The sequence below is a fragment of the Myotis yumanensis genome, unplaced genomic scaffold (assembly GCF_028538775.1).
Source record: "Myotis yumanensis isolate MYYU_CA2020_CCGP unplaced genomic scaffold, mMyoYum1.0.hap1 SCAF_1, whole genome shotgun sequence".
In the NCBI taxonomy this organism is placed as follows: domain Eukaryota; kingdom Metazoa; phylum Chordata; class Mammalia; order Chiroptera; family Vespertilionidae; genus Myotis; species Myotis yumanensis.
The window spans coordinates 24,150,332-24,164,228 of NW_027223752.1; the positions used below are offsets into that span (position 1 = coordinate 24,150,332).

General features: G+C 42.1%; 1 protein-coding gene across 2 annotated transcripts in view; it reads left to right on the top strand.

Annotated features, from left to right (window-relative positions):
• The window catches only part of STON2 (stonin 2), a 134,217-nt gene extending 120,853 nt beyond the window's left edge, over positions 1 to 13,364 (top strand). For both annotated transcript variants that reach the window (XM_070415525.1, XM_070415535.1), the window contains 2 exons: positions 6,021 to 6,223; positions 7,995 to 13,364. In XM_070415525.1, the coding sequence (XP_070271626.1) occupies positions 6,021 to 6,223; positions 7,995 to 8,078 (287 nt within the window). In that variant the 3' untranslated portion in view covers positions 8,079 to 13,364. The remainder of the gene's footprint in view (positions 1 to 6,020; positions 6,224 to 7,994) is intronic.
• The last annotated feature ends 533 nt before the right edge of the window (positions 13,365 to 13,897 follow it).

Consider the following 13,897-nt stretch of genomic DNA (forward strand, 5'->3'; position numbering starts at 1 on the left):
CAGTGCATTTTGACCGACAAGCCCACCAAGATGACACAGTGCTGGGGAAGATTACTTCTCAAAAAGGAGGGGGGGGGGGGAGGGAGCGTGGGGGATTGTCACCAGAAGAAATGGGAATGGATCCAGGACAGGGGAAAATAGGTCGTCAGCAAACACTTTCCTAATGCTTCCCAGCGGGCAGTGTTCAGTAGGCTCAAGGCCAAGTAAATACAGCTTACATATTACATATGTATTTCCAGATGACTGTAACCTTATTTGTAAAAGATTTTTGAAATACAGGGAAACATAGGGATATTTGGGCATGTTTCTCACTGAAATTTCCTCTTCCCCCCATCCCAGTTACTGCTTTTGCTGTCTTGGTTATATAGATTTAGAAGTGAAACCACCAAAAAGGGACTCTTGTAAAACTGCTGGCCACTTCTGGATCAGTTTAGGAAATGGATAGCACCCTTTCCTGGAAACTGGAGGTGTACAGGATCTGAACGCCAGTGAGACTGCAGGTTCTCACCATTGCTGGTACTCGCTGCGCCCAGTCCTGTCCTCCCCATCCCATGCCAAGAAACCAGAGGATTGATGATCTATTAGTAGTTGTCCCTTTTTTGGAGTTCTTCTGTCCTGGTCTTCAGACAGCCTTGGGAAGGTGCCTTTTGTAGATTACTTTTCATAATCCTCACCCTCCATTTACAGTGAAGGAAGCCTAAATCTCTGCACACCCATTCCCACCTGCAGTGGCCCTGCATCCCCAGCCCCAGTGGGCAGGGCAGGCAAAGCACAGGCAGCATGGGCCAGCAGGGCAGCACCTCTGGCTTTGCTGGCAGCCCACACCGCCTCAGCCACAGCAGGTGTGTCCCAATCCCAGCCCTCAAAAGACTTCACAAGCCGCCACTGGGAGCCAGTCCAGCCATGTGCGTGTGCAGCCCCCATCTCTCTGCATTCTACAGGACCCCTCCCACTCTATTCCCAAGTTTTTCTTAATCCTAGAAGGCACCGGAACAAAGCACCAATCCTGCTGCTTTCCCGGATTCTCCACCAGGAAACAAAACATTCTGTCCTGCCCAGGTAGCTTTCTTTGCTGGAATTCCAGTTCTCATAAGACCAAGTGCAAACAAACCCAACATGAGTCCCCATTTATGACAAATAGAAATCTGAATTGTAATGTTAAATGTTCTCAAATCCATCCAGGAAGATGACATGATGCATGGGCTCATTAGCTCATAACCATAAATTAAACCACACTAGCTTTCAAAATTGTACTTCCCTATCTGTTCACCAGCCCTACACATCCATTAGTTGATGCTGGGAATCAAGAAAGAATGTTGTTCTTAGAGAGTTAGCTGTGAATACACTTTGGTGGGGTGACAGAAAAGGGTCAGTTTTGTGGACAGTAATGATTTCTCGATACTCAAAATGTGTAAATAAGGGTCCTTATGTAAAACTGTTTTTCAGGTTGCTATTGAATGAAATTAGAAACTCCTCTATATACGTTGAAGTGATTTAAATCTACAGCAGTACATTGAGAGAAGTTTCAGCATAATTTAGAGTCAGGTCTGTTTTATTCCCAGTACTACAACTTAATGACTCTGTGACCTCAGGCAATTTACTTAACCCTCTCAGAGAAATCTCATTTTCCTCATCTATAAAATAGGGTTATTAATACCTAACCCATTAAGAATGAAATTAGAAAATGCTTTTAAGTGGTTGGCACAGTCTCTGGCCTATAATAAATGCTCAATATATGATAGCTATATAATTACATCTGTGGCACACAATTTTTTAAAAAAATGAATGTCACCCTAGCTGGTTTGGCTCAGTTGATAGAGTGTTGGCCTGCGGACTGAAGGGTCCCAGGTTCGATTCTGGTCAAGGGCACATGCCCAGGTTGCGGGCTTGATCCCCAGTAGGGGGCGTGCAGGAGGCAGCCGATCAATGATTCTCTCTCATCATGGATGTTTTTAGCTCTCTCTCCCTCTCCCTTCCTCTTGGAAATCAATAAAAAAATATATATAAATAAAAAATATATATATTTTAAAAAATGAATGTCTTTTTAAATAATATAATTTTTACTATTACATGTATCTTAAATTCCTTTCCTAATACCAGTGCAAATTTTTCAATTAATTTCCTAAAGTTTTACTCTTTAGAAAGAACCAGTGAAACATTTCACATTTGTGGAACAGAGCAAAACAAATACTTCACTCTGTAATGTTTTCCTTGGAGAGAGGGTGTGTGGAGGGCCTCGCTTACTGAGATTAAAAAGTCCCTCCCAGACCAATAAAGGAACTTGGAATTGTTTATTTGGGAAAACTCAGATAACTAAGGGCTGTTTCTGTTAGGTAATGAAATCAAAGCCGTGTAACATTGTTTCTCTGTAGCGAGTTGCTATGTGTGGGTTCTTATAGCTGACTTCCCCTGCAGACGTTGTCACTCCGTAGACCTTGTCACCCCAAAGACCTGGTCTTAAGATTTGGAAACAAGAGGTTATGACTCAGACAGAGTGGTTAAAACAATTTGGGGTCAGATGGCTGGGCTCAGTCAGGTCTCAGCTCTGCTTCTTTGCAGTAGAATATAATGTTATGACCTCCAGATTCTGTTACAAAGCGACTGTGAGAGAATCTGCAGAATGGAAAACATTCAGCACAGAACCTGGCACAGAGCACTCAACAAATGTCCTGCTGCATCTGATGAATGATGACGACCACAGAGCTTCATGAGTGACAGTCACAGAAATAAGCTCTAACCCTTTCCCCTCAAATACCTAGTAATAATTCTCCATGAAAATCCAACCTTGAGTTTACTATCCAAGTACAGTAGAATGACCCATAGATGAATAGAATCAAAGAATAGGAAGGGTTTATGCTTAGCATTGTCCAGTCCACCCTTTCCTACTACCACTGCTCCCCCACCCCCACCCCTCACCGCCCCATGCCCGCCTACCCAGCTGCCCTACTTTACAGATGAAGAACTGAGGCCTGGAGAGAATAAAGGACTTGGGTGCAGGATCTCTGCTGCTTAGCGGGAGAGCTGGACGTCAAATCCAGGGATGCTTGCTGACTCTTAGTCTGTGTGCTCTCCAGTGTTTGCTGCGCTTCCCTAGTGTAAATGTGCTTATAAAGGCGCTGTCATTTTCATATGTCATTCACCCACAAAAGCAGGCCAAAAACATTTTTTTAAAAATATGAAATGCTATTAAGAAAATTCAATTTATCTTTGAGAAACCAAGATGGCGGCATAGGTAAACACCGGAGATTGCTGCTTCGCACAACCACTTCAAAAATACAACTAAAAGATGGAATGGACATCATCCAGAACCACAGGAAGGCTGGCTGAGTGGAAATTCTACAACTAGAAGGAAAGAGAAAAGCATACCGAGAATCAGAGGAGGCGCAGTGCAGAGGTGAAATACTAAGGTGCGGAGGTGGGTGCGGAGCAGACTGGCGGCTGAGGGCACAGTTGTCGTTTTCAATCGGGAGGGAGTCTCAGGCTCTGAGCTCCAGTTCCGGGCGAGTCTCTAGGGACCCAGACTCATACTGGAGAAGCGGGACTGTCTGGCATCGGTCAGAACCCAAGGGCAGCTTTCTCTCCGAGGGGCTTGCAGCGATTAATGGGACACTGAGAAGCAGAGTCTCTGAGGGCAAGACTGAGAGCAGCCATAATTGCTAACTCCGGCTTGTTGATCCCGTGGGACCCGCCCCACCCAAGCCCTGCAGGGAGACTTTTGCTGGATAGCCTCAGGCAAAGGCTAGATTAGCACCTCCCTAGAGATCCAGGAGCCAGGAAGCCCAGAGGTCAGAGTGGGACCATCCAGTTTGCAGCTCCGTGGAACCATAAAAGACACACTCAGGGGGCAGACTCAGTGAGCACCAAAGCCCCATTGAAGCAAGTCTAGCCCCAGAGGGGTGTCTCCAGCACAGTAGTTCTCCCACTGCAGACACAGCTGATTCTCACAGCCAATTGGCCTGGAGGTCAATTCCTCCCAGTGATAACTACAACAATCAAGGCTTAATTACAAGACTGTGCACAAAGCCCACAAGGGGGTGCACCAAGAGTGTCTACCTTAGGTAATTGGGACACTTAGCACAGAAAGGCACTCTATCGACACAGCGAAGCATAAAAAATGCCGAGACAAAGAAATAGGACACAAACGACAGAATTGGAGGAAAGCAAACTGCTGGATATAGAGTTCAAAACCACACTTTTAAGGTCTTTAAAGAGCTGTCTAGAAGCCGCCGATAAATGTGAGATCTTCAAGAAGGCTGGTGAGACTGCTGATAAATGTTGTGAGATCTTCAAGAAGACTGGTGAAACCCTTGATGTTGTGATAAAGAACCAACTAGAAATTAAACATACACTGACTGAAATAAAGAATATTATACAGACTCCCAACAGCAGACCAGAGGATCGCAAGAATCAAGTCAAAGATTTGAAATACGAAGAAGCAAAAAACACCCAACCAGAAAAGCAAAATGAAAAAAGAATCCAAAAATACGAAGATAGTGTAAGGAGCCTCTGGGACAGCTTCAATCGTACCAACATCCGAATTATAGGGGTGCCAGAAGATGAGAGAGAGCAAGATATTGAAAACCTATTTGAAGAAATAATGACAGAAAACTTCCTACCTGGTGAAAGAGACTTACAAGTCCAGGAAGCACAGAGGACCCCAAACAAAAGGAATCCAAAGAGGACCACACCAAGACACATCATAATTAAAATGCCAAGAGCAAAAGACAAAGAGAGAATCCTAAAAGCAGCAAGAGAAAGAAAATCAGTTACCTACAAGGGAGTACCCATACGACTGTCAGCTGATTTCTCAACAGAAACTTTGCAAGCCAGAAGGGAGTGGCAAGAAATATTCAAAGTGATGAATACCAAGAACCTACAACCAAGACTATACTGTATCCAGCAAAGCTATCATTCAGAATTGAAGGTCAGATAAAGAGCTTCACAGATAAGAAAAAGCTAAAGGAGTTCATCACCACCAAACCAGTATTATATGAAATGCTGAAACGTATGCTTTAAGAAGAGGAAGAAGAAGAAAAAGGTAAAGATACAAATTATGAACAACAAATACACATCTATCAACAAGTGAATCTAAAAATCAAGTGAATAAATAATCTGATGAACAGTATGAACTGGTGATTATAATAGAATCAGGGACATAGAATGGGAATGGACTGACTATTCTTGGGCGGGGGGAAGGGATGTGGGGGGTGAGGGAAGAGATTGGACAATAATCGTGCACCTATGGATTAGGACAGTGGTTGGGGAGTGAGGGCGGTGGGTGGGGTGGGAACTGGGTGGAGGGGAGTTATGGTGGGAAAAAAGAGTAACTAATGTAATAATCTGAACAATAAAGATTCAATTTAAAAAAAAAAAAAAGAAAGAAAATTCAATTTATCTTTCAAAGGAAATCGATTTTGCTCCAGGTGGCTGTCACTGGTGTTTTATTAGGTGTTAAGTGCTAAGCCCTTTTATTCCTCTCTGCCAATCTACAGCCCCCATTTCCTAGTGTTTGTGCTGTGCTCACATGTCACCCTGATGTGAGCAGGCAGAATGACCTCTGCTTCTCAGCCATGGTTCCATTGCTAGGATACCAGGCTACTGTCATCAGATAGTGTTGTATCAGAGGGTCGGAGCAATTTCTGCAGAGGCAAAGCCTCTGCTCACAGCTGGCCCCTCCGAAAGACTTCCAGGCCTCCTTTGTTGTTTTGTGTGTGTGTTTAAATCCTCACCTGAGATATGTTGTTGTTGTTTTAATTGATTTTAGAGAGAGGAAAGGGGAGAGAGAAACAATCATTGATGTGAGAGAGAAACATCGATCCCTTACACACCTGGACTGGGTATCAAACCTGCAACCTGGGTATGTGCCCTAACCAGGAATGCGACCTTCCAGTGTACAGGACTATGCTCCAACCAGCTGAGCCACACTGGCCAGGCCTCCAGGCCTCCTTTGTTACTGAGGTGGCTCTTCCACTTCCTCCCCAAAGAACCTGATCTGTAGATTCTTTATCTTTGTTTCATAGCTTCTGGTCACCCACACTGTTTCTTCTGCCACCTTGAACTTGGCTCGGACCGGGAAGTGCCTTCCAGATTTGCCAATCACGTGACTGTCGAGTTCAGCATGCCCACCACTTCGGCCTCCAAAGCTGCTGTAAGATCCATCTCTGTGGAAGACAAGACTGACGTCAGGAAGTGGGTCAATTATTCCGCACACTACAGCTACCAGGTAGCCCGGGAGGCATCTGGCTGATGTTCCCCCTCCCCCTTCCCCCCTCCCCCCTCATTCCTTTTAGCAGTGCCTGCGCTGGGTGCAGTGTTCTCTTACCTCCTTGGAGGCGGCTCGCCATGGTACATAGCCATGGGCGAGTCTGCTCTGATGTAAAGGAACAATCTCTCTGTGGGCAAGAGGAAGGTTGGGAAAAAAATAAGGAAGCTGATGAAAGAGGAGAATATAATGTCATCATAAACAACAACATAAAAAAGAGGACTGGGATAAAGGGATTTTATTATCCATTCATAATGTAATTTATGTTGCAGAGTAGTCAATTTGGAAATCAAGAGGAGTGTCAGGAAAGTGCTAGCCCAAAGCATACATTGCAGCCACAGGAGTTGATGATGTGGGTCTGAGTAAAGTTAGGACATTCATGACCTGGTCACTGGGCTGTCACAGGACAGAACTCAAAAGCCCAACCAGCTTCTAGATTAGTAACAGGATCAGGCTGTGGAAGGAGGACAGACACCAAGCTGGGGTGTGCTGACACGAATGGTGACTATATCCGGGGGAGTTAGCGATTCAGTGGGAGGATATTAATGCCAGGGATGGGAAATGGCTTTTGAAAAAGGATTTTGCAAAGTGGCTTAATAATTTTCTATTCATAATAATATCCTTAGAATAATATGGTCATTTATTGGTTTTTAATTGCCTCCTTAGTTGTGTGGTCTACCAAAAAGAACACATACTCCATCTTGTGGCCAGAAAAAAAAAGAAACAGCACTTTCCTCAGACATGGAATTTTCAACCTTTGTCATCTCATGGCACACAAACTAATTACTAAAATTCTGTGGCACACCAAAAAACATATTTTTTTTGCAGATCTGACAAAAAATAGATATAATTTTGATTCATTCACACCAGACAGCTATTTTTGTGTTGACTGTTGTCATTATTTTATTTGACAGTCTAAGGGAAAGGAGGTCAGTGCCCGACTAAATAGTCAGGTACTGCGTGTTTTAAAAATTCTTGCAGCAAATCGCTGCCCTAGTCAACTGTTCTGTCTTGACTTTTTCCCCTCGTCATAAATGTCCACTTTGGTGTTGAGGAAAGCAGCTTTAATTATGAAGCTTCCTAGCTTGAAGGATCCCCTGCCAGGCTTACCCAAGGCTCCGGTTGAAGTGTGTCGCTTTCAGGGCAAGATTAATTTCTGATTCCTTGACAATTACAGCTACAGTGTTTTGCAGACAATATGGGTAGAACTGAAAACACTGTAATACTTATCAGCTTGGAAACTTTTTTAAAGAGATACAGTAATGGAGAGTGTAAACAGCCAATTGCAAAGGAAGCCATTCATTTATCAACCTCTGTGCTTGCCTGCTATATGCCTACATTACTGGGATGCAGTAGTGACTAGGGCCAGCCCTTGTCCTATGGAGCCCATGGTGCAGTGTAGAAGGTACAGTGGGAATACGCACCGGGGAGCGCCTCACTCTACCTAAAGAATCAAGAATAGCTTCACAGAAGAGATGACCTTTGAGCAGCTGTGCAAGACGAAGAATAAGAATCTTCCAGGTGGACAGTGAGGGAGAGGGAATCCCACACCAAGTGAAGAGTCTGTGCACAGAGAGAATCATCATAGACACGGGGCAAATGGCACCAGGGAACCCCAAAACATGACAAAATCACAAGGAATCTAAACCCAGTGAGGTATTCTCTCTTGGTTTATTTATTTCTTGGGATGTTTTCTCTTCTGATATTTCTCTCCAACTTTTATTCCTGACAGGTGGAGATTGAGCAAAAAAAGAGTTTGAAGCCAGACTTTGAAGGAGAGGAAGTGGAAAACCCCAAGGAGTGTGGGGTCCAGTGACAAAGCCTCGCTGAGAGGCCGTGACCTGAGAGTTCCAATAGGACATCTTCCTAATAGCTGAAGTTCAAGTCAGTACCTACATGACTACCCCATGCTGGGAGCAGTGTATCGGACCTTCCTGTCTGTAGTTGCCTATATGTGAACAGGAGACCCGAGGCGGCGGCTGCGGAGAGGCTCTGCCTGCCTGAAGCAGCTGGTTCACCTGGCTTGGAGCTTCCTCATTAAGCCGCCTCTGCCTCTGCTTATCTCACAGCACTTGGGTGTGGTTTGTTGTGACTAGGAGAGTCAGGAAAAGAACCTCCGCATCAGTGTTGGCATGATTTCCTTCCGGTGTTCTTCTGTCATTTACATGAATTTCTGGAAAACCCGGTCTTGAGAGGTTAATTAAGAACCCATCTCTGTCACTCCCTCCAGAAAAGGTTCAGAAAAGGTACAAAACAAATTTCCTCTTTAGGTTTCCTAGTCCTTTCGCAGGTGTCTCCATTCTTTGTATATGAACACTATGCAACAGACGTTTTCGAGATTCTAGACTGTTTTGAATGAAACACTTTTTCTGTCTCTCTAAGGTTTTGGTCACAGGATGGGAAAAAGGCACAGGAAGATACTCTTTTATTCTGTGATTAGCCCCACATTCTGCAAAGGGTGGCCGTTGAAAGGAAAGCAAAAATGATGCTTTCCTTATTTTTCTTCATTCTGGGGAAAAGGGACATTCATTGTAAGGTTATATTCAATTCAGGAGACAGCTTCAATCTCAGTGAATTCCCAAATTCACATTGAAAAATATAGGCCATTTCTGATTTCTGAAACAAGTGGATATATATGTTATACCTCAGGCATTTGGGAGCTCTTTTTATACCTCATAGCCAATAGAGAGCACATGTCTCTGTAACTCGGACTTTTCAGGAAACGTATGCTGAAGAGATCATTTCAAAGCTGTTTTAAAACTGAGCTTGTATGAGCTTTTCCCAGAAATTCAGAGTTTGACAAGCACAGTATTGTAATAGATCTAAAAGGCAGAAGACTCTAGGGTAGAGATGGTGGGAAAGCCATACTTTTTAAACATAGATTTTAAGAGTCTGGGACACTCAATCTTCTTTGCCTTCATCCGTTCCGGCTCACATTCTGCACCTCTGCTTCTTATTTGTACGTTGGTGTTTTCTTACCACACAAGAAGCTACATCAGCCATCCCGAAGGGGATACCTGCTCAACAATTCAAAGACAGCCTGTCTCTGCCTTTCTGTATATCCATGAAGAATGGAAGAGGGGGACAGAGAGCATATTGATCAGATTTGTAGATGACACAGAAATAGACATATATCTAGTCTGTTGACCAACCGATTCAGGATTAACTTATTCAATGAATAGTCACTGAATTCTAATGATGTACTGACACTAGGATATAGGAATCATTATAATTTTTTGAAATACCTGAGCATAAGACTGAAATTAAAAAGATGAAATTGAATATTAATGAAAAAATATATTTTGAGTTTTCTTAAATGCAACCCTCTAAGAACAGCATGGTATCTGTGTTGTGTATTTGTGGATGTGTGTGTATATTGTGTGTGTGTGTGTGTGTGTGTGTGTGTGTTGATGGGAAGAGTGTTGGAAAGTCATGGTTTCACAGCAGTTCATGTAGAAATGTTTTCTTATGGAAATAGGAGTTCAGTTTTGAATCAGGAGTATATTGTGGCTATTCATAAAGCTATTTCATTCAACCTGTGGTAATAGAAGTCCAGGGAGCCCTGTAAGCTGCACTGGTAAGACCACATCTGGATGGAGGGTTGGGTTCAATTCTGGGTACTATATTTTGAGAGAGACATTAATACATTGATTGTGTCCAGAGACAGGTGGCCAGGGTTGTGAAGGGTCTGATTATACAAGGAACAGGGGAATAGATCCCTAAAGAACAGAAGGTATAGCTGAAAAGGAAGTGCAGGAAAGGAGGAAATGATATAATAGGTGCATTAAAATTTCTGTTGAGTTATAAAATAGGAGAGTACTTAGACTTATTCTGTGTAGCTTCAAAGGGCAAAAATAGGAACAAAGGGAAACTTGATACAGGACAGATGTTTGCTTCAAATATAAGAAAGTTTTCTAATAAGAGTTGTTTTAAAGAGGAATGGACTCAATAGCAAAATTTCCTGTTGCTGCAAATGCTCAGGCAAAAGTTAAAATAATGATCTCTCCCAGATGCTTCAAAAGGTTCTCTTACATTGGATTTGAGCTGATGACTAAGATCCCTTCTACATATAGTAGTAATAGGGCTCTCTGACTCTAGGAGTGGTTTTCATGCTCTTTGAAATATAGCAGGGTCCCCCAGTGAGTGGTGTCAAGTGAGGGTTCCACAGTATTTCCCTTCCCCACTTGTACTAAAGGCACATGAGATTCCTCATAAAAACATCAAGGTGAATTGAAGACCTAGCAAGGTGAAGGTCATTCCGGCACCTTCCTTACCCAAGGTTAACATCCACACGCCCTCTCAAGAGCTCTGCCTCACCTATTAGCATCACATGTGTATTGCTTGTTGGACCTTGTATCCCCACTGGCTCAATTCTGATTGCTTCATGCTTTCACCTGCACTTTTTTTTTTTAACCAAGGGCTGGGAAAATCCCTTCCATGCTGTCTTTAGATTCAGCAAGCAAGTTATTAATATTTAAAAACCTAGCACTTTGATTTCATAAAATTTGTTTTTCCTCTACTATTTTGGGGAAACTGATTAAAGGTAGCCTTTAGAGGCTTGGGGAATATAATACTATATATTTCCAGACCTAGTGTTTTGCTAGTCACCTACACAGAAAACACAGTTGGGCAAATTACCTTTTTAAAACAAAAACATTGTTTTATTTTTTATTGATTTCAGAGAGAGGAAGGGAGAAGGAGAGAGAGAAAAAAACATCAATGATGAGAGAATCGTTGATTGGCTGCCTCCTGCACACCCCACACTGGGGATTGAGCCTGCAATCCAGGCATGTGCCCTGACCAGGAATTGAACCATGACCTCCTGGTTCATCAGTGGATGCTCAACCACTGAGCCACACCAGTGAGGCTCTCCTGAGTTCTAAAGCTGTTTTCAAAACATCACCAAGGTCTAAGTGCCATTTCTTTACAAATCACCATTTCTTCATTATGCTCTTTAGAAATGAAACTTGCTTTGGATATTATGACTCATTTTATGTATTTAAGGAATTAAAAGTGAATGAGACATATGAGGCAGTCATAAACATAGAAAAATAAGTGTGCGTATCAATAATGTTTTCCCATGTATTAGCTAAAGCAAGAAAACAGAATTGTTTCATTTCTTCTAGTGTGCCTTAGCAAATCTGATTGAGAGTCTAGTTCTTGGTTTTTATTTTGAGAATTGAAAAAGAATCTCTGACCTTGCAATTCCAGGCCTTGTAAAGACACTATCCATAGTGATATGTTCAGTAGTTCCTGGAGAGAGGTAGATAACCATTGTATGTCATGAAAAGCTATTTAAAAACAGACTCCAAAAAATAGATTTTCAATATGAATGAGAATAGAGAGAGATGACAAATATAGCACTGGCCATCAAGCCTCAAATTCCTGGACTTGAGGCTATCCCTGAAAAGTAAGGAGCCCTAAGAAAAATAACAGATTGCATAGCAGGGATACACAATAGAATTAGTTCAAGTCAACGAGTATTTATCAAGTGTCTACTTTGGTCAAGGTGCTGTGCTAGCAGCCAGCTTCCCTAAAGGGAGCTACAGCCAAACACAAGGACACTGAGGATTGCTGGTGTAAACTCATTGGTGGGATTAAAATTGGGGTTTCTATGAATCTTTAAAGGACATTGTCATGGATTGCATGAATTGCATGTTCAGTGACTTGCAATTTTCCCAATTGGGCTTCAGTAACCTCAGCGAAGAAAGTTCCCTCAGGTCCTTTCCAGTTTTATGGATTATTTCACAAAATACCCTTTGGTGCCATTGTCAGTGATACTTCATGTCAACAGTCCTCTTCACATAGTCTTAAGAACCAAGACATTTAAACTTTGAAGATTGGAAAAGTCAGCTGGCCCATCTTTTTCCTTTTCATGTCTCTATCCTTTACCATCTGCCCAGACGATAGAAACACAGGAAACCCTGCAATCCTCTATTTTGTAGTTGCCTTCAAAGAAATAGATAAATATGGAGGATCAAAGGATGGTGAAGATCAACAGGAACACTGCTTGGGAAGGTCCACTGGGATCACCCAGCACAATGTATGAGTGTGAGGAAGAGCAGAGAGCTCTCCAAAATAGATGTTGTATTTGGGTACTACTTACAGTAGAAGTAGGTCTAACCCTCCAAAGTACTAAGGTAAGTTAGGATGATCAGCGATTTATAGGTATATCCTTTTATACAAAAGACTGAAGAAATTGAGGGAGGAAAAACCACTCAGTAAACATCCTAGGACTATGTCATACAGTTATGGCAAAATGAGATGAAAGGGTCAGTCCTCCCTATCCACACTGTCTCCTAGGAACATAAAAATGTAGCTTTTGAATTTTTTCAAACATGTACAAACTACAAAATAGCATCTCTTCTGTGGTATGTGTTAGTATGATTTTAATTTCTTGTACTTAGATTTGGTCAAATGGAATGGCTCCATTCGAACTGGACAGAGCAAGAAATTCCCGCATCCTCTGCCTCTGATCAAACTCTCAATGCTAGTTTTGAATGCCATCTAGCCACACTGTGACTGAAGCCTTAAGTACCATGTGCTTCAAGATCAGCGACCCCACTTGGTTCTAGGGAAGCAGATGTGCAGATCCCAACAGCAACCTGTTGGGCCAAAGTGTTTAAGGGTTTTAAAGTATGCGGGTGACAGAAGAGATGACTATGAACTCCTCTGACCCTAAGCCAACATTCATTTAACCTTTGTGTCCAACTGCCAACAGAGCCTGGAGAAATTTTCACTATGTTCAGGAAATTAAACAGACAGTGTTTTAGCCAGAGAATGATAAAAGTGCACCCCTCCTCACCCTGCATTTTTATAATGTCCATAGTGAATTTCAATGTGTCAAGATGGATGGACCCAAGATCCAATGAATGATTCAGCTGATCCAAGGCTTGTATTTTCCTTCATTCATCATCTATCTTCATTTGATGAAAATTTCTTGTACTATTGTGATTAATTTTATGTAAAATTGCTTTACTTAAAAAAAAAATATGTGCCTATGTAATAAAGTCTACACACTGGCTAACTCTGTAGAGGTTGAGATTTTGTTTTTAATTGTTCTGCTGATTATCATCTGTAATACCTTTTTGAACTATGAAAATGAGCTATTAATAAACATTTCTAAGCAAAATCTGTCACTGTACAAGATTTAATGAGATTAGACATAAAGAAAAATATTTATTAAAAAAAGGCCCATCACCCAATTAACATGATTAGTGACCATAAGTTGACAAGTTAACAAGTGGCCTGTTTAATTATTCCTAGTTAGGTTTATTACATATGTAATTTACTCAGTTCAAGATATATTTATGGCATCCCATTTCTCTCTCTTGAACAGAACACACAATTTTATGGCCTGGTTAGTATGACATCAACTGATATTAGGTACACAAAAGGGTTTATAGCCAAATAAGAGCATAAAATTTTATAAGTTGGGGATTCTGAAGAGTATTCTACTCTTTCTCCCTATTCTTCAATTCCTATAAATATTTCTCTCTTTTCCACGTCCAGCACTGCTAGAGAGCAGTCCAGTTCCTGAGTAGGGGCAGCTGGGGATTGAGAAAATGAAAGAAAGAGACAGACACAGAGATAGAAGGAAAAAGCTGGGGCTAGGTGGGACAGCTATCCTCTGAT